Source organism: Syzygium oleosum, unplaced genomic scaffold (genome assembly GCF_021117445.2).
Source record: "Syzygium oleosum isolate NSW1041296 unplaced genomic scaffold, Sole_v2.1 Sole_v2.10, whole genome shotgun sequence".
Classification (NCBI taxonomy): Eukaryota; Viridiplantae; Streptophyta; class Magnoliopsida; order Myrtales; family Myrtaceae; genus Syzygium; species Syzygium oleosum.
The window spans coordinates 6,295,682-6,316,407 of record NW_026607494.1 but is presented as its reverse complement, the minus strand read 5'-3'; the positions used below and the strand labels follow the sequence as shown (position 1 = coordinate 6,316,407).

Sequence of the window (20,726 nt, the reverse complement as noted above, 5' to 3'; positions counted from 1 at the left end):
AGCTCATCTCCACCTTCCACCATCTTAAAAGGTTTTCCCACCTCAAATCTTCAGTTCTGAATAACTAAGAACACACCCCGCCATTTTCTTTACTGTCCATAGTCAAAACAAGATAACTGATGGAACACTGCTTGCCCAGCATCCTGAATCAACCCAAAGTAACTATACCTAGTTCCGGTTTTCCATAATCAGAGCCACCGCATGAACCAAATTGCCAAAGGCAAAGTCGAAAACAAAAGGAATGACAAAATAACGAAGCTCAGGACCATCTAAATGTCAACCGGCTTCTTTCACTGTTTATATTTTTACCAAAGAGCAACTAGGATAAAAAAAAATAACGCAAAATGCTCTCGCGCACAACAGAAAGACTGCCGCAGTTGTCAAATGCCCCATTGGCAGATCGTTGCATATCATGTGTAGCAGAAATTACCTCCATTACAGTGAAAAACTTAGTTTACATTAACTTAATTGATCTGATGAAGAAGCAAAACAATTGATCCCGTCTCTTAAACCACAAAAACACGATGGACCGCTATGTATCACGTCGCTAAAGGTACATCTCTCAGCAAAGTAAGCCTCCACGAGCGAAGAAGAGAGCAGCTAAATGATACTCTTTACTTACTCTCTAACTGTAATAATATAAACTGCACATCATATGATGGAAAAGGCCAGCTAAATGCAAGAGATTCTTTCCTAGAGAATTCCTGCTTTTAAACTCTGAGTTGATGTCTTGATTAGTTCGAACCCAGCAGACCAGTCAAATTAATTGAGTAAAGAAAACCCATTCTTCGTCGACACTCCAGCTTGATCAACAGATTATTGCAATATTTGCTGGCTCTTCATGTATAAGTAGTTTTATCCCTGGTTATCCAAAGAAATATGTAATCAAGCAAATGCTGCCGAGTCGCCATGAAATAACACAGACAAAACTGATGAACTAGTACAGTAAGCTGCACATTGACACTTCATAATCCAAACATTACCAGTTTTCTTCCTCATGTGTCCGACGACCACAGCAATGATCCAAAAGAAGCACCACAGGATAGGGCATCATTTGTCTTCATCTTCAGAATCAGATTTTGCAAATACAGGTTCAGGTTGGGTTTGGGCATACGCAGGGGCAATGAACTTTGGATCTTTTTCTGCGACGTCAGCATACTTCAGTATAGCTTCTCTAGGATCTTCTTCCATCCACGTCTCCTTAATCATACCTCCTTGCTGCAAGAGGAAGTGGCAATTATCCTCAGTAACCCTTAGAACCTAACTAAAATAGACAAGAATTGAAATGGAGGAGGAAATTCTTCTTTAGTTACCTTAAGAAGATACTGGGTCAATAAACTTCCTTTGCTCGCACCAACTCTTCCGCCATGTCCAGGTCCATTCATGGGAAGCTCTGGTTTATGGGATTTTAATGGATCCTTGAGGATCTTTTCACGTTGACGCTTACGGCTTGGCTGATCCCTAAACAAAGGCAATGCATGGGGGTTGTGAATAACAGGCTTTATCTCAAAGTCGTCCACAGATTTTTTCCTTGGCGCACGAGCAACACAAACAAGAGCTCCTCTCTCGCTGAGAGTTGGATCATAAAGAACGTGAGTTCCTCCTTGGCTTTTATCCCCAGAAGTTGCAAAGATCTATAACAAAGCAAAAGACAATGATGAAGATGGAATGGTCATTGGTCACATTGTAGTAGAAAACAAAGCAAAAGATCCTGAGTGTACACATACACCTGTGCAGTAATTCTATTGAGTATTTTCTCCAGGGTAAACTAGCATACAGTTACATCTAGTACCTGGTTCAGCCTGGGGTGCCAGGCACACTGCACCACACTACAAGTAGGAGAAATCCCAATTCTTGATACCAGCTCAAGTTTAGATCGGTCAAAGAAACACAACAAGCCTCCAGTTGTGGACTCCCTTTCAACAGAAGTTCCAGTCAAGAAAAGCTGCTCGTCGGGACTAAATGCGATATTTGTCTGGGCATAGTGATTTGGAAGATCTTCAAAAACTTTGAGGGCATTTTTTATAAGGCGCAAATCCCACACCTAATGTGTATTAAACATAAGAAGATGAGATAAACTTGAATAATTTAAATTATTTAACAATCAAAACAGGATGTGAGCTTCAGTCGTATCCATGTAATTACCTTAAGTGAACCATCGAAACTTCTTGTCAGTAAAATTTTCCCATCACTGGAAAACTTAAGCCCAGTTATATCATCTGAATGAGCTTTCTCGATATGAATGTCCGGCCTGCTTCCCCATCCCGGCTTAAGGTTCCATAGCTGTCAAATCCAGCAGTCGACAACAAGAAGTGAGTAGCAGATCATAACTGGATGGGAACACAATCGCCATCACACCAGAAGGATATAATCATACACCTTAGCATCATTTCTCCCAATACGACAGAAGTGGGACATAATACCTGTATTGAACCATCTCCGATACCACCTGCAATGCATTTCCCCTCACGATCCCAAGTGCATGTTGTCACGGGTACTCTTCCAGGCCTTGCAAGCTTTGGTTTAATAACCTATATATTCAATAAGTTAGCAAAAGGTACAATTCTAGTCCTTCATTGAAAATAACACAACAAGCAACGAGCTACCTAAAGTGGCCAATTTTTTCTACAATTTGGTGATAAACAGAAGTGGCCATAAATAAGCTCAATATGGGGCAAGAGTATCAGAAAAGCAACTGAAGAAACTCATACATTGGCATAAGAAAAGTCTAAAGAGATTTCATCGTGAGAGAGGGATTGAGGTAAAAGCAGTCGCTCAAGATCGAGAAGGGAGGGGGATAACCAAAATCAGTAGAACTTTCTGATTTAGAGTTATATTTTCTAGATTTTGTCCATCATAATTGATTTCATGCGTAAAAGGAAACGATATCTTAAAATCTGAATGCTATGATTCCTAGAGGAGCGAATAAAGACTATTGCTTATTTCTGCCCGCCAGAACATTTTTTTTTCATATATATTGATGACCCACAAGTCAGACGGATCAAGTGGAAAACTAAGGAAGATTGCCCAGCAGATCTATATATGTGAAGGCAAGAAAAATAAAAATAACAAGCAAACTAGACCAATAGTTCATCATCACAACCTCTTGAAAAATTGAAGTAAACCAGCTGTTAACAATGTACATCAAAAGTGCATGCTTCAACTCCTGAGATGTCTTCCTAGATAATCTCAGTATAAACAGCTCAATCAAGAGCAAAAAAGAATAAGACTCTCAAAGGGAAGAAAACAAATATGCAGCAGTGCAACAACTCAATAACTATATCTTCACACAAACTCGAAGTCAGGATATGAGGAAAAAAAACCTGCTTTTGACTTTTGAAGTCATTCACATCCCATATGCGAAGAGATCCGTCCTCCGATGATGTTAAAATTGTCTCCTTTGTTTTAGGGTGCCACTCACCCCAAGTCAATCCAGATATATGGCCCTTAGTATTTTTCAAATCACGAATATACATGTCCCCCTTCACAAATTCACCTAACGTAAGCCCGTCACGATCATAGATCTGCGTCGTCAAGGAGAATAATCGTCAGAGAAGCCAAGATGCACCACAGCTTTCAGGAAAATGATAAGTACCATTAAAGTTACCTTAGCTTGAGCTGAGCCAGTTACGCACAAAAATCGGTCGGCAGTCGGACTCCAGCTTAAGTTACGGACTTGATGACCTTCAGATGGCTCCAAATCTCTAAATGATGATAGGCGAGAATTCATTCCTTGAAAGTCGTACATCCGTACAGAGTAATCGTAACTGCCGGATAGAACCCGAGAACCGGTGTGGTCAACAGCAAGGGCCGATACAATCTGTTAATTGCATTTTTGTGTAGAAATTTCACCAAGTCAGAACCACAACGTCAGAAAGCTAACTACTACCGAGCTACAGGTCTCAAGGAAATCACTTGATACCATCTACAGGATTGTTTCAAAATCTACAGCCTTTTCAATGTATTCCTAACTCCACTACTCTAGTCGCTGAGAAATCTATAGCAGATTCAAACTATCACAAACAATGACAATATGATTGCTTAACATGCTGAAATCGAAGAGTGAGTTGCCAGATGAATATCTTCATGCCAATTTGATAGAACTTAGAAAGTTACAAACGAAGGAACAGGGAAGAGAGATGGAGATACCTTAGTATGGCCTTTGAGCACGATCTCATTGCTGAGAGGTAACCGATACCGATTCTCCTCTTCTTCCTCCTCCTCGTCCGAATCCACAATCGGTGGCCGCGGCGGCCCAATCATCACCTCTTCCTCCTCCTCATCATCATCACCACCATCTCCAAGGTTCCCAGGAGGCGTCGGCGGCGGCGGGCCAACCATAACCCCGTCGTCATCGTCATCGTCCTCCTCCTCGCCCCCGCCATCATCACTGGAAATCAGTCCCGGCGGCGGGCGAGGCGGGCCTATCATCGCGCGACCACCGCCCTCGCCGTCGCCGCCGCCGCGGGAGCCGGTTCCAGCGTCGGGGCCAGGCCTAGGGTTTCCGGCGCGGAGCTCCTCGAGCCAGGCTCTGGAGGAGGAGAGGGAAGGCAGGCCGCCGCTCTTGCCGCCGCCAGCGGCCGCTGCGGCTGCGGTAGCAGAGGGAAGAGAAGGGGAAGGAGAGGCGGAGGCGCGGCCGGGGCCGTGGCGGCGAGTGGCGGAGTGGACGGATTCGAGGGGAGCCTGGGGCTTGGACTGCTTGCCGAAGGAGAGAGGGAACTGAGCTCTCACGCCGTCGTATATCTCCGCCTCGTCCTCCATAGCTGGTAGCTCCGCCTCCCTGAAGAGAGAGAGTTGTCTTCTTGCAGCTTCTTCTTCTTCTTCTTCTTCTTCTCAAGGTACCGCCATGGAAGCGAAAGAGGAAAACAGAAAAAGAAAATGGCCCTTTTTATTTATATGTTTTGTCAATCTAATTTTTTAATTTAGGCTTTTAATCCCATGAATTTATCCGCTTAATTATTAGGATAATGACACAAATGGTCCCTGAATTTTGATCCAGTATTAAACTTGATCTCTGAACTCTAGCCCAATGCGTAATACGGTCCCTAAGCTTTTAATTTGTTCAACGTGATTCTTCTACTTTTGGTGCATGTTCGTTCTAATCCTAAATCATATGAATATGTTTTATATTGTCCTTCCATTAATTCAAGATCAGAGATAACATTATACATTTTCGTATAATTCTGGAACTACACTGAACTTATACCTAAGGTCCAATGACCACATTGAACAAATTAAAAGTTTAGGAGATATATTGAACATATTGAAAGTTCAGGGATCACATTGAACATTGAGCCAAAAGTTTAGAGACCATTTGTGTTATTTTCCATTAACTAATTCCAACGTTAATTTTATTTTTCGATCAAACTAGTCGAAAAGTTATTGGGGCGGCCTACGTGTCACGACGCCGCGATCGGGTGGCGGGAGTCGCCGAGCACCCAAGTAAAACATTATGTAATACAGTGTCGCCTAAACAATTCGAGTATCTTAAATTTGAATGAAAAACATTAAAAGCATATCAATTATCTCCTTTTTATTTATACGAAGTCGATACAATAGTATCAAATTTTCGGGATATATAATTCTACAATTAAACAAGAGATAAGAAATGGTTGAAATATTTGAAATCCTCTCACTTGATTGACGGTAACAATGTTTATTGGTTATACATAAATATGGACAGTCATTTATGTTTTTTTTTTTTACTAATTTTTAATATTAAAAATATAGCTTTTCCTTTTCGTAATTATTGAAGAGAAAATGAAAATGATTTATAAACCACAGCGAATAAATTCTCTCGAATATTATTCCTACGCATCGCCGCTCACCTCCGCCGTGCCGTGCCGTGCCGCCGTCTGAGCCTCCGGCGCGAGGACCGCCCGAAGCTCTCGCCGGAGCAACCGCGCATCTCCGGTCCGGCGCCGCCGCAGCCGCCGCATCAACCGCCTGAACCAGAGAGGTATCACCACCACCAACGGTACTCGCTCTCTCTCTCTCTCTCTCTCTCTCTCTCTCTCTCTCACTCTCTCTCTGCCTCCCTCCGTGATTATCCTGAAATTGTCATCACGTCCGGCGAGTTTCGCTTTCCGATCTCTTTCCCTGATTGTTCCGACGAGCCTTGGAGTCTGTTCAGCGGTTCTCCGGCGACCTAGCAGACCGTCGATGCGCAGTCTAATTGAATGAATTTTCGCGTAGTGAGAGGAACTTGTCGCTCGGAGTAACTTTTATCCTGTTCAAATCCGAACAATCGCCACTGTCGATGCTTGCCAATTGAGGCGTGCCGGATCTCGATCTATTAATGGCGAGAATGAACCTGCTTCGGCCAATTAGTGGATTCTATGGTTTATGTTCTTCTTTCGAGTTGAGTTGATTAGGGCTTTTGCTTGTTTCCTTTCCTTCAATCTCGGATTAAAAATGCGATGCCGTCATATGAATTATCGGCTGGTCGTAAGGATTTTCTTTTTCTTTAGACATGTAAAAGAAGAAATGCGTATTCGTGTGTGGCGTCCGAAAGGTTACGCCCCGCATCCGGTTCCTAATCGTGCTGAAATTCCACTCTTAGATGCCTCGTTCGTCCCGGAACCGAGAGGGAGAGGGAGAGATTCGATGTTCGATAATTTGCTGCGAAGAAATTTGCCTTCATTGCCCGTGTGTTGGAAACATTTCTCAGAACGAAAGATCTTGAAACTATGCGGTTTAACTTTACTGGAATAAGTTCCAATTGCCTTTAGTTTAAAAAAGTTGTCTTTCCAGTTATCTTCTCCTGCCCACAAAGACATGTATAGTATGAAGATGTTGTATGACCAGCTGAACAGAATTCTATGCATGTTAAAGTTGTGGCTTTGTGGGAATTGAACTGAGGCGACAGCCTATTAGGTCACAATGGAACTTCCTCTTGTTGTATTCACTTCTTTTTCTCAAGTTTTGTGGTTTATGTTCAAGCTAGTTTCGTTCGGCCTTAATACTCATATCATAGATGGCCTATTTGTCCATATTTGCCTCTGAGTGGAAAGATAATTGATCTGTGATTCTTTTTATTTGTGCTTGTTGGCGATCTGCGATTAAATGTTAAACCCCCATATTATCTTCCGTGCTTTTACATGTTGCTGTAGGGCTGATTGAGTCGCGGACAATATGCATCCCCCTCTAACGTTACACCGTCATCCAATGTGTGCTGAAGTAAGTCTATTACGCTTTTCAGATTACTTCACAGCTTAAAAATGCTCCTGCTGTCTGCTACTTCTGCTTGAGATATTTGACGGGTTCAAGTGATCAAGGGTCAATGTGCTTAGACATGAGAAGATTTCTCTGTCCTTGGGATCTCGTGTCACCTCTTTAGATATCTCTTTTCCATTTTTTTCCTCATCTGAGTTTAAGCAAGGAATGTAGGTAGGCTAAAAGATATTGCTTTTTGTGAAAAAATTTAATCTGTCATTACTTTAATTAGCCTGAAATAAGTTCGTTGTGCATGAAAGGGCTCCTGTAGAGCTCAGTTGGTAAAAATGGGAGTGTTCTTTCTTGTTTTCTTTATCTTCTTAAGATAAGTGAGAATGTTCTTTCAAAATTCACCTGAAATCTTCTTTTTGATGTAAGGTTAGTAAGCCTATACTTTTTCACTTTTTCATTCCTATTAAGTAAGTCGTGAATAGTATCAAGAATAGAAAGCACACTTTTCCAAGAGGTACTATTAAAACTTGATGTTTTAGATGTTATCATCATATTTTTGCACGTGTCATCAAAATGCTGGAAATAAGACCATAGTGATTCCGTTTGCCCTCGTTTTAAAAGGTTAAAATCAATAAACATCTGCATCTTCTGCGTTATGTGTCCTATTAAAGAACCAGTGGACTGGATTGACCTGACGCCAATATATTCTTTCCAAGGAAATTTAGAGTCTACTCGATCTTTTGTAAATTTTTGGATGACTAGTTTGATCTTTTCATTTCCTGTTCGTACTGTCCTGTATGCATGTTAGTGGATTCTGTACTATGATCTCATCAAGGATGATGAATCTGTGCACAGAGTCATGTATAAGATTGATGGAGCTATATTACCACCCCCCCTCCTAGAAAGGTTGTGAAAGAACCCGTACTGTTTTGTTAAAATAATAACGGAAATGTTATAAGAAAAGTTGCTGTTCCAAGTTTGAAAGAGGTCTCTCTGTGAATTAACCAATAAAAAAAAATTATCTGTGTTTACCTTAAGTAAAAGAAAATTATATTGGCAATAACCATTTTCGCAAGAGAACTAAAGATGCACTAATCATTTTGCTGGGATTCCAACTATTACATTGAAAAATATATGCCTGCACTACATAAAGCATAGTATTTTCAACACATACTCGATAGTTTGATGGTGTCTCGTTAGGCAAAATGCATTACCTAATTGTATAAATCCAGCAGCAATCGTTCTCTCCTTAGTTAGAAAAGTGGACATGTGCTGACTGAAGTTTTCAATTCCGGCAGATAATTGAACAGTTTCAACAGTGTCACTTAGACCATCCCATTGGAAAATTTTTTGGCGAATGTACTGACCTAAAAGTAAAGCTTGATCGCTGTTTTCGGGCAGAGGTGAGACTTTATTATACTCATAAGGTTATATATTGAATATTGTGAACTCTCATTTGATTTGTTGCATGATTTCAAATTTTCTATAGAAATCCGTGAAACGAAAGGCTAACTTTGAAGAGAGCAAGAAATTGAGAGAGAGGCTACAAGCTTATAGAAAGGAAACCGCCGAGACAAGTCAATGAACAGAGATACTGCAAGATTAGTCCTTGGTGATGGAGTGAGGTCTAATATGAATCAGAATGCTGTACAAATGAGGGAGTTTGATCTTTGAAAATTTTGTGCCGGAGAATTTGTTGCAGCATATTCTTTTCTGTAGAGTCCTGGAAAAAAAAAAAAACTTTGACACCATGAACATGAAGATTGTAAGGAAGGTTTTGCATGGAAAAGGAGATCTCTGAAATCTACAGTGAGCTGATCTTCAGGTTGTTTCAATATGTACTACTAGGCATGCTGAATTCAATTGAAGAACATTTACGAAATAATACCGATTTGATTACGGCTTACACATTGTTGATCGTTGCGGTCGGCACACTTCTGTCTTACGGGCATGCTCTATTCTTGGCCAAATGAATTGTGTACATCGATTTATACAACGGTTGTGGCTCGGTCTCTGTATTCAACATGTCTTGTTTATTCTTGCGTCTTACATTTTATATGTTTCCTTGGTTGGCAAGATATTAGCACATATTTATCCGATACACAAGCTCTTAGCAAGGAAAGACTCATCCGGCGACGCCAATTCGAAGCTAAGGAGATGAATGACAAGTTTGACGTTTCGACTCTTTGACAATTATAGACATCGTGAAAGCATCTCGCTTTGGTCACATGTATTATTGTCCTCGTTGATTACCCCATCTCGATACCGATATTCGGCCTTACCCGGGTTTAGGACAGAGACTCTCAAAGACACCAAGCTGGAGATAAAATTGGTGTCCCAATCGATCCTCTCTTTGCCATGGTGCTCTTCCTTGTAGGGTGCGAGATGCTGGAGATGTCCGATCCTCGGACGAGACGGTATCCTCTAACGTTCGATATATAAAAAAATTAATATCGACCATTGGATGGGCCATGACAAAATTGTCATTTCAAGTTTCATGGCAGCATATAAAAGGGATAGTAGCATCACCCGCCAAAGGTTATTTTCAAATATGCAATGCCCTTCTTAAACTTCTAATTGGTGCAATTAGGTTCCTTAATTTTGGTTTAACTTTATCTTCGAACTTTCAAATGGTTGAATTAAGTCTTGGAGATACTTTTGAGTGCTCAATGTCATTATTGATTTGGAAAAGGTTTCAAAATGAGGAAAACCGCTCATCTAAGTCTAATAATGTCATCTTTTTTATTAAATTTTCGGGGGAAAATTATTCACAAAGTTCTAAACCTATTATACGGTGGCCAATTCAGTCTTATATTTTTTAGTTGTGCTAATTTAGTTCCAAACAATTTGGCGATTTGCCAATTTAGTCTAAACCTTTCAATTGCGCCAATTTAGTCAATTCGACTAGAAACCGTTGACGTGGCGGTCTAGGCAATGTCAATTGTCCTATGTGGCGCGGCCATAAGACGGTCGACGTTGGCTTGGACAAATTTTGCAATTTTAAAGATTTTCTGAATTTTTTGTTTTATGTTTTTTTTGCCACCTTGCTAGCCCGAAGTTAGAAAAAGAAAAGAAAAAGAATTTAAAAAAAAATTATAAAAATTGTCCACGTCAGCGCCGGTGTAACCATGCCACGTGGTACGGCTGATGTTGATTAGATCGCTACATCAGCGATTTCTGACCAAAGTCACTTACCAATATAAAAGTTTAGGGTTTCAAATGTACAGATTAAAAGTTTAGGAACAATATTACACATTCGACGAAAATGTCGGGACCACTAATGTTAGATTGTACGGGTAGAGTAAAGCCAAATGAAATTTGGTCTTTTGACTGCACGTGGTCAAGTGGAGTGTAACTAAAGCATCGAGCCAACACAATTTCCCCGCCCAACACCACGTCCCCCACGTACGTCGTCGCCGTCCCCAGAACATTCACGTCTTTCCCTCCCTCCCTCCCTCCCTCCCTCCCTCCTCCCGGCACAATACAAACTCCCCGTCGTAAAGTCAACGCCGCCCGGTTCTTTTTCTCGCCTCATCGCGCTCTCTTCTCTCTCCCCCTCCTCCTTCCTCTCGACGTTCGGCTGCATCCGAGTCATGTAAGTCAGCGGTCGCAATGCTTCGTGCGCACCCAGGAGTTTGCGCGGTTCGAGATCGTTTGTGTGATGAAGTGTGTGTGTGTGTGCGTATGTGTGTGGTGTGTGTGAGTGTCAGTGATGCTGATCCAATCCCTTTTGGCTCTTTGCTTTTGGTTGTTGGCGGAATGCAGGGAGGGAGAGTTGAGGCCGATGGATGCGGAGCAGCTGAGAGAGAACGCGCACAGGATGGTGGATTTCATCGCGGACTACTACAAGTCCATCGAGAGCTTCCCCGTCCTCAGCCAAGTCGAGGTATTTGTTCGTTCCCTTCTCCTTCGTTTTGCATTTCCATGTTATAGTTGATTAGACATTGCGCGTGCCTGAGAGAGGGAGAGAGACTTGTATATAAGTGATAGCGGTCCCAGAACTTTGACTCAAAAGCGAGGCGAATGTGATATTCTTGCCTAGGAATATGAAAGGATGACTATACATGTTTCTTTACCTTAGCATCAACAAAAGTTACCCTCCCTGGACGCCAGGTCCACATTGGATGTTAATCCGGTGCGGTGAAGGAGTGACGTTGTCCTGAAATTGAAATGCCTATGACTCATTGCCCACGCTCCGTGTTGGGATGAAATTTTTGCATTGGTGGTATGACAGGAAAACGAAAAAAAACCTTTTCTTTTGTTGCTTTCTCTTAAGCACGTGAGAGTTGTACTAAGAAAGTCAATCTGGTTCCTCCTCCATGCAGCCTGGCTATTTACATAAACTTCTTCCGGATTCTGCGCCTGATCGTCCTGAATCATTGCAACAAGTTCTCGAAGGTGAGGTTCTCCTGCTGCTCTTGTTTATAAGATCGTGATGGGTCAAACTCGGGCAGTTTTTATATGGATTCTTAACTTATACTTGCAGCAATATTTCTCACTTGGAATCCCAGATTACATGATTTTCAAAACTTCGAGAGTATCGATCTTTTGCAGTCAAATGGGTATTTGCAGATTATATTGTATATAGAGGCAAATGGAGAGACAGTGTAACACTTGCCAATGGATAAGTTAGCTAAAATAGCTGTTAATCTAAGCAAAGTATCTCTCTCTCTCTATTATATCACTGCAGATGTACAGGCAAAAATATTACCTGGGATGACCCATTGGCAGAGTCCAAATTATTTCGCATATTATCCTTCTAACAGCAGTATCGCGGGTTTTGTGGGAGAGATGCTCAGTGCTGGCCTCAACATAGTCGGGTTCAGTTGGATTACTTCCCCTGCTGCAACAGAACTTGAAATGATAGTTCTGGATTGGCTCGCTAAGCTTCTCAATCTGCCTGATGACTTCCTTTCGACAGGTCAGTTTGTATGCTATAACAGTCTTGATCGCATCAAATGGCCTGCTTTTATTAAATTACTCTACGACATGAAAATGAAAAATTACTTCTCCCCATTAAAACAGTCAGTAGAAGAATCACTTCTATCTTGCTTATGATGATTACTGACGAAGAAACCAAAAAAACTATAGCATCTTTTTGGCTTCGATATTATGGCATGAATAGTTTTCATTTCACATGTGAAGTGTACACTAAGTTTTATGGGCATGGTCTCCATCCACTAAAATGGGAGACATCCCCTGCCGTCCTTGTTCCACGCAATCAAAGAGTAGCTAGAATCACGCATGCCTTTTCTTTTCTGCGTCATGAGCTAACTTAGCATAAGCATTCTAGTAAAAAAATATGGAAATGTCGTTATTCTACAAGCTTACTTTTTTCTAAATCTCTTTTTGGTAACCTGCTCTTGGGACCAGCACTGATCTAATATCAAGGAAATGACGATTTACTGCATCTTCCCCTAATAATTATTTGGACTTTGTCAGATGAATACATTGAAGAGTCATAGAGATCAGTTACCTTTGTGATTTAGTATATGGAAAGCGCAGAGTTCACCCACCCTTAAGTTTCAGAGAGAATGGCTTTGTAGTTTGCATATTTGATGATTTCTGCTTTCTTATGAAGTTAGGTGTAATATTTTTTAAAAGTTTTTTCAAATTGTTTGATAATGAGTTAAGAATGAGGGTCATTAACTTGATTATGCAGTGACTATAATGCATAAAACTTTGAGAAATTCATCTTCTGCATTTAAAGCTGATAGAAAACTGTATCAACAAAACCGAGGAGATAAAGTAGTGGAGGCTTCAGTATATTTGATATGCTAAGACATACGCCAAATATTTCAAAGCCTTCAAAAACCTCCTTCTAAAGTCCAAAACTATGTGCCATATTGGATAGCTTACTGTCAAGTATGACGATGCAGGAGCAGGTGGTGGAGTAATACAGGGTACTGCAAGTGAAGCTGTTCTAGTAGTTATATTGGCTGCTCGAGATAAGTTCTTAAGTAGGATAGGGAAAAGTTCGCTTGATAAGCTTGTTGTGTATTCTTCTGACCAGACCCACTCGTCGTTGCAAAAAGCATGCCAGGTATTCTTGCGTGCACTCTCTTGTATATTCCTGGAGATAATCCGAGACAATTTCCTCATGAAAGAAGCCAGTGGCTAGTTCACCTAGAATGACCTTATCTCTATGTTTCATTTACTAATTAAAATATTTAAATTACTAATGCATTAGGGACCTACTTTTGGTCTTCAGCTAAAATTCGATATATGACACAGGATAGGATGCTTTAGTGCTAAAACATGAAATGGTCAAACCAGGAAAGTAAATTCATGAGTGATATTTTACTTGATTTGGTTATAACTTTACGAGGATATCTTGTCATTGGATTTAACAGGGAGCCCGAGAAATGTAGGGTTCAATATGTATAAAGGAAAGGATAATGGGTTTTTCCAAGATTTCTGAGAGGAGTTTTGCAGAAAACCTTTAGTTTTTCAATTTTGTAGTCTTGAATTTGTGGGTTAAACATTTACTGGCTTGAACTTACAGAAAGTTAAACAAGAATATCATCTATAAAAGCAAGCACTCTTAAGATTCTACCAGATAGGATAATTTTCTGCCGTCCTGTAACGAGAGCTTTATAGCTTTGAGATATGCCATTCGATTAAACAAATTTACCCTTTAAAGTGCTGGATTTCAATCCTCGAACCCTTGATGCCCTCAAATATGTTCACCTAATTATTTCTCCTTCCCTCCTTGTGCTATTTAGATCTTTTACAAGTATTTATTGATAAATGAAACACCATTGTGGTTGTGAGTGGTGATGCAGAACAAGTAGAATGCATCTTCTTCTGCAGTATACACCAAAAAAATGGTAGAAGATGCAAAATGATTTTATAGATCATTCCTTCAATAGAATATTTATTGAGCAGACTATGAACTTGTATTAGTCGACCATTTTGTTTCCATATTTCATGGCAGATAGGAGGTATATATCCAGAGAACTGCAGGGTTCTAACAACAGATGCTTCTACCAATTATGCGCTCTCTCCCGATTTACTTAATGAAGTGATTTCTCAGGACATATCCTCCGGTTTAGTTCCCTTCTTTTTGTGTGCTACAGTAAGTAAGAAGCTTGACATTAGTTCTCATGTTGCTTTTTGTCCATTGACTTCTTGATTCAGCTACATATTAAGCTATTAAGTATACTGTAGGCTGAGTTCCTATTGAACTGGTCAAGATAGTAGGAGAACATAACTGAAAACAATTGCTTTGTGTAAGCTAATTAGGTTGATATTTCTGAAAAGCATGCTTTCATATACACAAATTGAATTTTGACAGCCATATACGTCATGTAAAGTATTACCATGAATTTACAATGATATTACTTGTTTGTTAATTAAACTGTTAGTAGATGCAAGGATGAGACAATTTCAGGGTGGAAGAATCAATGGACTCTTATTGTCCCTTGAGTTGACTTGGAATGCTGAGTCTTTTGTGATAAATCTTATATGTTAGTTTTTATAGTAGTGACATGACTGAGGCTTGTGACAAGTTCTCCACGGACTTCCTTGCCCTAAGAAAATAGTGCTGTAATCGCTAGATTTACAATTCGAGGATGCATTTGATATATAAAAATTGTCTAAAATAATCATAATGAGCAATTATCAAAAGGTTAAAAAATTTCAAATGGGCCATACTAGGTTATGGTAGACTATCGAATGGAGGGTTTAGAATTGGTCTCAAACAGGAAGATAACTCATGCTATCTAGTCTGAATTCATTTGCTGTTTACATACACTAAAATATTAATTCAGTTGAGAACCTTCAATTTATGTTCAGGTTGGTACAACTTCTTCAACGGCAGTTGATCCCTTGCCTGCACTAGCAACAGTTGCTAAGGTGAGGCATCTGATATTGTATGATCGTGTGCTTCTTATGAAGGTCTTAATTTTGGCCTGAGTTGTCAAACCTGGTCCGCAATGTATAAAGGTTGATCCAGCATTATACCTTCTTTAAGCTCTACATAATGCTTTGTCTCGGTGCCACATTCCATTAGGTACTTGTTGGTCAAAGTGGACCCCATCATGCAACCTCTATTCTAGCCTATGAAGCATTTAAGAGCTAGCTTTTCCAAAACTCCTGGTCCGTGAATTTCTGCTGTATTAAAAGGCTTTAATAGATAATTGTATCCTGTGTAGTTAGACTAATACTATTGGCTCATGGTGGGCCACAGTTGGGTGAAGAAATGCTTTTGGACTAAAGCCATTTCTTTGAGATTCTCTGCATCTCTTTTCTCGCTTTGAATTTTGGCCTTATAAAAGGTGAGAAGTTCCCTGTTGAATGCAATTGCTTCTTTACTAAAGAATGGACCCAGGGCAGGATAAGGTGGTGTACCGTTAACCCCTTCCTTCACTATTATAATCTTTAGACACTCCTAATTTGACCATTGTTAGTTGAGGTACCCAGTATTGAATATATCCTCCAACATTTCATGATATCTTTGCTCTTTCCTTGTTCTTATCTGCTTATAAAGAACTGTTCATTTTCCAAACATAAGCCAACTAGTGTTTTTGTAGAGTATGAGAGCTGATTAGATCAGGGTTTACCAGAGCAATCTTTTAGTTAACATAAAAGTTTCTTTTGCATTCTGGTTGTATGAGAAAAGCATCTCTGAATGGGGAATATTATTAAAATTTTTCAGAGAAATGGAATGTGGTTCCATATTGATGCTGCATACGCTGGAAGTGCTTGTATTTGTCCTGAATATCGGCCTTACATTGACGGCATTGAAGATGCTGATTCGTTCAACATGAATGCACATAAGTGGTTTCTGACAAATTTTGATTGCTCCGCACTCTGGATAAAAGTAAGCCATATTCTTTCTATATGTCGTCTGTTGATGAGATTGATGCTCCTTATCCTTGTGTTTACGATGACTCTCCTACATGTCTATATCCTTGTTTACTCTGCCCTTTTCTGTTTATTATTTTTAGCAGAGCGGGCAGGTCTAATTCCTGTAGTCAAAGTGAACTTGTCATGCTTAAATTGTCTTCCGTTCAGGTTCTATTGAAGACATCCTTTAATGCAATCCAGGGCACCGTTTTAATACAATTAGATGGTGCTGAATGAGTCTTTTGCATCATGAGCAGTGGCTAACATGTGAGAAAATAGAGCAAGCAACACTTTGAACTCCTCATAGGGCAAGCAACAACGTTATAACTTGTATTTTTATTTTATAATAATGCATGTTCTAGGGAATAATGTTATTATGTTTTCCACTCAAATGGTCAGTCAGATACAAATAGCGGCAGGATTGGAATGTGGTTTTCATTATTCGGTTATCCAGTTCAGAAGATATTTAGTTGTATCTCTTTCAGCAAGAGCTTTCAACGTTCCCTGAGACATAAGATTCACTGCCTCGTCTGTGTTCTGCAAGAATGATTCCTTTGTACAGTTTATCTCATACCAATGCAATTTCACGATTGAGATTGATCTTTCTTATGAGTGAACATATTGACAAAGTTCAATGGCAATTTTTGGCATCCATGGAGCCATCCATTCCTTTGTTAGGTAGTTGTATGTGCATCTTCTAAATAGATAGATCCTGCCCCATTGGCTAAGGGAAAGAAATTAGTAGCATCTTACCTTCGTTCCTGCTACAGATATAATCAAGCACTTAAACCTGATTGAAGTTGACATATACTCAGTACGAAACTCTGTCAGTGATTTACATGAGATAATGATGGGGATCAAGGTGGTAAACATTGTTCCTAAAGAAGCAGCTTGTTTGTCTTGGCATGGTTCACCTCAGGAAGAAGACTGGCTATGCATTTTTATGAGGATTGAGGAACCAGGAAAAAGCAAAATTTCCTATGTTTAGGCCAGTACTTTTGTTGCTAATACTGCTAATCTCATACACAATTTGCTACACAGTGCTCTACAGTGAAGTCCAAAATTTTTTTCCACAATCATTTTCCATGATCTGTAAACTTTTGTCAAAGTTCCTTATTGTGCAGTCATTAAGTCTTACTATTGAAAATCCTTCTTGCCAATTCTGCAGAAAAACTCCGCTGGTACAAAGTCTTGGAAATATATATGAATTCACTGATTCTTGACCTCCTTTATATCACTATGATTTATTCAATATCTAGTTGAGTTTGGTTAGTGACATCCTCAAGGAGCATTCTTTTATCCAGATAGTGCAATTGCATGTCATTTGCCTTTATTTTTCCTTTCAAATGCTATTTGTTTTCTTTATCAGGACAGAAATGCATTGATTCAGGCCCTTTCTACCAATCCAGAGTACCTAAAGAACAAGGTAATGTTTCACGATGATTGATGTGTTACTATGTCCTTGAAGTTTCATGGAAAAGGGCAAAAGGACACTATAAGTGCCATAACTTGTGTACGGAGATCACTTTGGTGCCATAACTTTTTTTCGGATCACTTTGGTGTCAAGTCGGAGGAAAAACGATCACTTAAGTGTCATAAGTTTTTTTTGGATCACTTCAGTGCTAAAATTTTTGAAAAACGATCACTTAAGTGCTAAAATTTTTTAAAAACGATCATTTAAGTGCTAAAATTTTTTAAAAACGATCACTTAAGTGCCAATCTCCGGCGAGCCATGTCAGCTTCAAAAATTAATAAAAAAAATACCACGTCGGATTTCCGGCGAAAAATTGTGTACGGCACCGGAGTTGGCACTTAAGTGATCATTTTTAAAAAATTTTAGCACTGTTTTTCAAAAATTTTAGCACTAAAGTGATCCAAAAAAAACTTATGGCACCAAAGTGAGCGCCGTACACAAGTTATGGCACTTGTAGTGTTCTTTTGCCCATGGAAAAGTAGATACGGAATCAGTCTACCTTTAGCTCATCACTACCCTCTCTTTTTTCATTATTGCATTGTCCTTTATGCTGCAAATTATTTTCAATACCTTTTCCCTAAAACCTTTAATGTTAAGACAGAAATGCAAAGATTCACAAGTATGTAGTCTACGCGTTACATCTTGGCTTGTGTTTCTTTTTATCATCTTTTGTGCAAGAGAAAGGGAAATTGCCTTTTACTCCGGAAATAAATGCATTTTTACCATTTATACTTGGGAAAGTTTTTACAAGTAAGGTACGGATCAAGAGGATCTGCATGTCTGCTAGAACTAATACGATTGAATAGGTCTTAGATACGTTTCTTCACCACAATTTCCTCATGAATTTTTTAAGCAACTTCCATACTTCTTGGGAGACACTAAGTCTTGTCTTATATCAACACTAGGACTGTTGTGCATTTCAGAGTTTTGCAAACATGAATGCTTTTACTCTCGCTTTTCCTGATTTCAGTAGAATCCACATTCTTCTGGAACTGTTGTACTCACTGCAAGATGGATAAGACAATACTATATATGTCTTATCGCTAATGTGGCCTCCATCTTAATGCTAGTAGTGCTGCGTAGAATTAATCCAAATGGGAAAATTTGGAAGTGCATTCTTTGTCCAGTTTTACAGTGATAAGACTATCTGCAGGCGTCACAAGCAGACATGGTTGTGGACTACAGAGACTGGCAAATTCCTCTTGGGCGTCGTTTTAGGTGGATTTTCTCGACATTTTCTCAACAAGTGCTTGGTTATGTGATGTGCCTGTTGGACTGCAAGGATCGTTCATGAAATAATTTCTTAGTTATTGGCCTATTGGCTAATGGATTATGTCGTACTGATTTCTGCTGTTCTTCATAGATCACTGAAACTTTGGATGGTTTTACGGTTGTATGGTGTACAAAATCTTCAGCAGTACATCAGAAACCACATTGAGCTGGCCAGACAATTTGAAGGTCTTGTCAGTCAAGATCCTAGATTTGAGGTAATTGTGTCTCGTTGTCATAATATGTGATTTTTGTTTCTTGACTAATCTGACACCAGCTATGCACGCCCAAAGCCAGACCTCAATATGTAAACATATCAGCGCACTGAGAGAGAGAGAGAGAGAGAGAGAGAGAGAGAGAGAGAGTATTATCTTTAAAGCTTAATGTTTTAACAATTATGTTATTTCTTTGTTAAATTGTACAAGCAGGTTGTCACCCCTCGAATATTTTCACTGGTCTGTTTCCGTCTCCTCTCTCCTGACAACGATGGAGAAGAAGGAAATAAATTGAACCGCGATCTATTAGATGCAGTAAACTCAACTGGGAAAATCTTCATTTCTCACACTGTATGTTCACTGCTTTCGTTGTACCATCCAAAGATAACAATGCCCTTCGGCATCGGTGCTTCCTTGTAAAGATAAGATACCATCTTACGCATCATACTGATGCAGGTTCTCTCGGGTAAGTACATCTTACGCTTCGCAGTCGGGGCTCCATTGACAGAAGAGAGACATGTTAATGAAGCATGGAAGGTTCTGCAAGACGAGGCATCTAAGCTGATGGCTACTGTTCCAAATAACTAAGATGTTCTTCTGCCATAGAAATCTCAGGACTGACTCTATTCTTGCAGAGACCTCGAGGCTTCTCTTTTACTGGGAGAAAATTCATTAGGCAATTTTCTTAGACATGATATATCCCGGTTGTGGTCCTCTGGGTAGCCAAAAGTGCAATAAAAAGAGTACTGATTTAATCAAATGTGAATCTGTTAACGGTTTCAAAGCACCTACAATCTTTAAACGACGAACTGGACTCGATACAAGAGGATATAGAAACAGCACGAACCGCATCGCTCCTAATAGAACTATCATCATACCCATTAAGGATGTGAAATTATTTAAGTGAAGAACGGTTGAGATTAGTGAAAGAAGTGCAAGCTTGATTGTCCAGTAAGGTTCAACCTCTGATTTAGGTTTTGAAAACCATTTTTCCAAAACATGTTTTGGTTTAGAAAATTCTAAAAATTAGAGGGGCAAAAATCATAGAAAAGGGGGACATGCAGGAGAGACAATAAGCAAATAAATGAGACTCTCAAAAATGAACATGAGATTTCTGCTCCTGGTGGGCTGGATTTGCCCCCACTTCTGCATTTCGCTCTGTTAGTCATTTCCATTGTTAAGATCTCAAGGCTCAATCAAACACAACACAGGCCTAGCTTTTCTTAGTCTTTATTAGACAAACAATGAACCAGTTGGTCCATCATACCTGATGAAAAACACAATCGTAATTTTTCTTAATCAAATTACATCATCTATATATATATAGTGAGCATTATGGCTCACTAATTATGGAGAAGACTAAACTACCCTTTCAACACTCCCCCTCAAGTTGGGGCATAAACATCAAAGAGCCCCAACTTGTTACACAAAGTAATCACTCTACTACCTTGCAATGACTTAGTGAAAAGATCAGCAAGTTGGTCTTCAGTCCGTGTGTATTGAAGTGTTATTTCCTTGTTTTGAATCTTTTCTCGCACAAAATGGCAATCTACTTCAATGTGCTTCGTGCGCTCGTGAAAAACTGGATTTGAAGCGATATGCATAGCAGACTGGTTATCACAACACAGAACGGAGGGAGCTGAAGAAGACATACTAAGTTCGGATAATAACATCTTCAACCAAATCAACTCACTAGTCACATGAGCCATGGCCCGATATTCCGCCTCAGCACTCGATCGAGACACCACCTG

At 39.8% G+C, this 20,726-nt stretch overlaps 2 protein-coding genes and 1 non-coding gene across 3 annotated transcripts; 2 read left to right on the top strand and 1 right to left on the bottom strand.

The window, feature by feature from the left end:
• Positions 1–377: 377 nt before the first annotated feature.
• On the bottom strand, positions 378–4,839 carry LOC115688846 (uncharacterized). The gene is made up of 9 exons (XM_030614774.2): positions 4,150–4,839; positions 3,608–3,820; positions 3,324–3,524; positions 2,424–2,531; positions 2,146–2,283; positions 1,793–2,044; positions 1,314–1,634; positions 984–1,218; positions 378–861 (listed from the first exon to the last, which is right to left on the bottom strand). Exons 1-8 carry the CDS (start codon positions 4,759–4,761, stop codon positions 1,051–1,053), a joined length of 2,013 nt encoding a protein of 670 aa, XP_030470634.2. The 5' UTR covers positions 4,762–4,839; the 3' UTR covers positions 378–861; positions 984–1,050.
• Positions 4,840–5,773: 934 nt separating this feature from the next.
• Positions 5,774–8,716, top strand: LOC115688847 (uncharacterized). The gene is made up of 3 exons (XR_008817272.1): positions 5,774–5,977; positions 8,466–8,570; positions 8,657–8,716. It is a non-coding gene; the product is annotated as an uncharacterized LOC115688847 (transcript).
• Positions 8,717–10,642: 1,926 nt separating this feature from the next.
• Positions 10,643–19,735, top strand: LOC115688880 (tyrosine decarboxylase 2). The gene is made up of 13 exons (XM_030614825.2): positions 10,643–10,762; positions 10,933–11,053; positions 11,493–11,565; positions 11,858–12,088; positions 13,047–13,210; positions 14,105–14,245; positions 14,965–15,024; positions 15,827–15,991; positions 17,387–17,443; positions 18,645–18,709; positions 18,855–18,978; positions 19,189–19,326; positions 19,432–19,735. Coding segments are annotated over exons 1-13 (1,473 nt in total). The 5' UTR covers positions 10,643–10,760; the 3' UTR covers positions 19,564–19,735.
• Positions 19,736–20,726: the final 991 nt, after the last annotated feature.

What these genes read in the sequence shown, in the direction of transcription:
- LOC115688880 (XM_030614825.2), top strand. An exon ending in CCGTCCTCAGCCAAGTCGAG is followed by an intron (nt 11,054 to 11,492) that starts GTATTTGTTCGT and finishes TCCTCCATGCAG; the next exon opens with CCTGGCTATTTACATAAACT. An exon ending in CGTTGCAAAAAGCATGCCAG is followed by an intron (nt 13,211 to 14,104) that starts GTATTCTTGCGT and finishes ATTTCATGGCAG; the next exon opens with ATAGGAGGTATATATCCAGA.
- LOC115688846 (XM_030614774.2), bottom strand. Translation starts at nt 4,761, where the DNA reads ATGGAGGACGAGGCGGAGATATACGACGGCGTGAGAGCTCAGTTCCCT. An exon ending in CTGGCTCAGCTCAAGCTAAG is followed by an intron (nt 3,525 to 3,607) that starts GTAACTTTAATG and finishes TTGACGACGCAG; the next exon opens with ATCTATGATCGTGACGGGCT. An exon ending in TCGGAGATGGTTCAATACAG is followed by an intron (nt 2,284 to 2,423) that starts GTATTATGTCCC and finishes TGGATTTGACAG; the next exon opens with CTATGGAACCTTAAGCCGGG.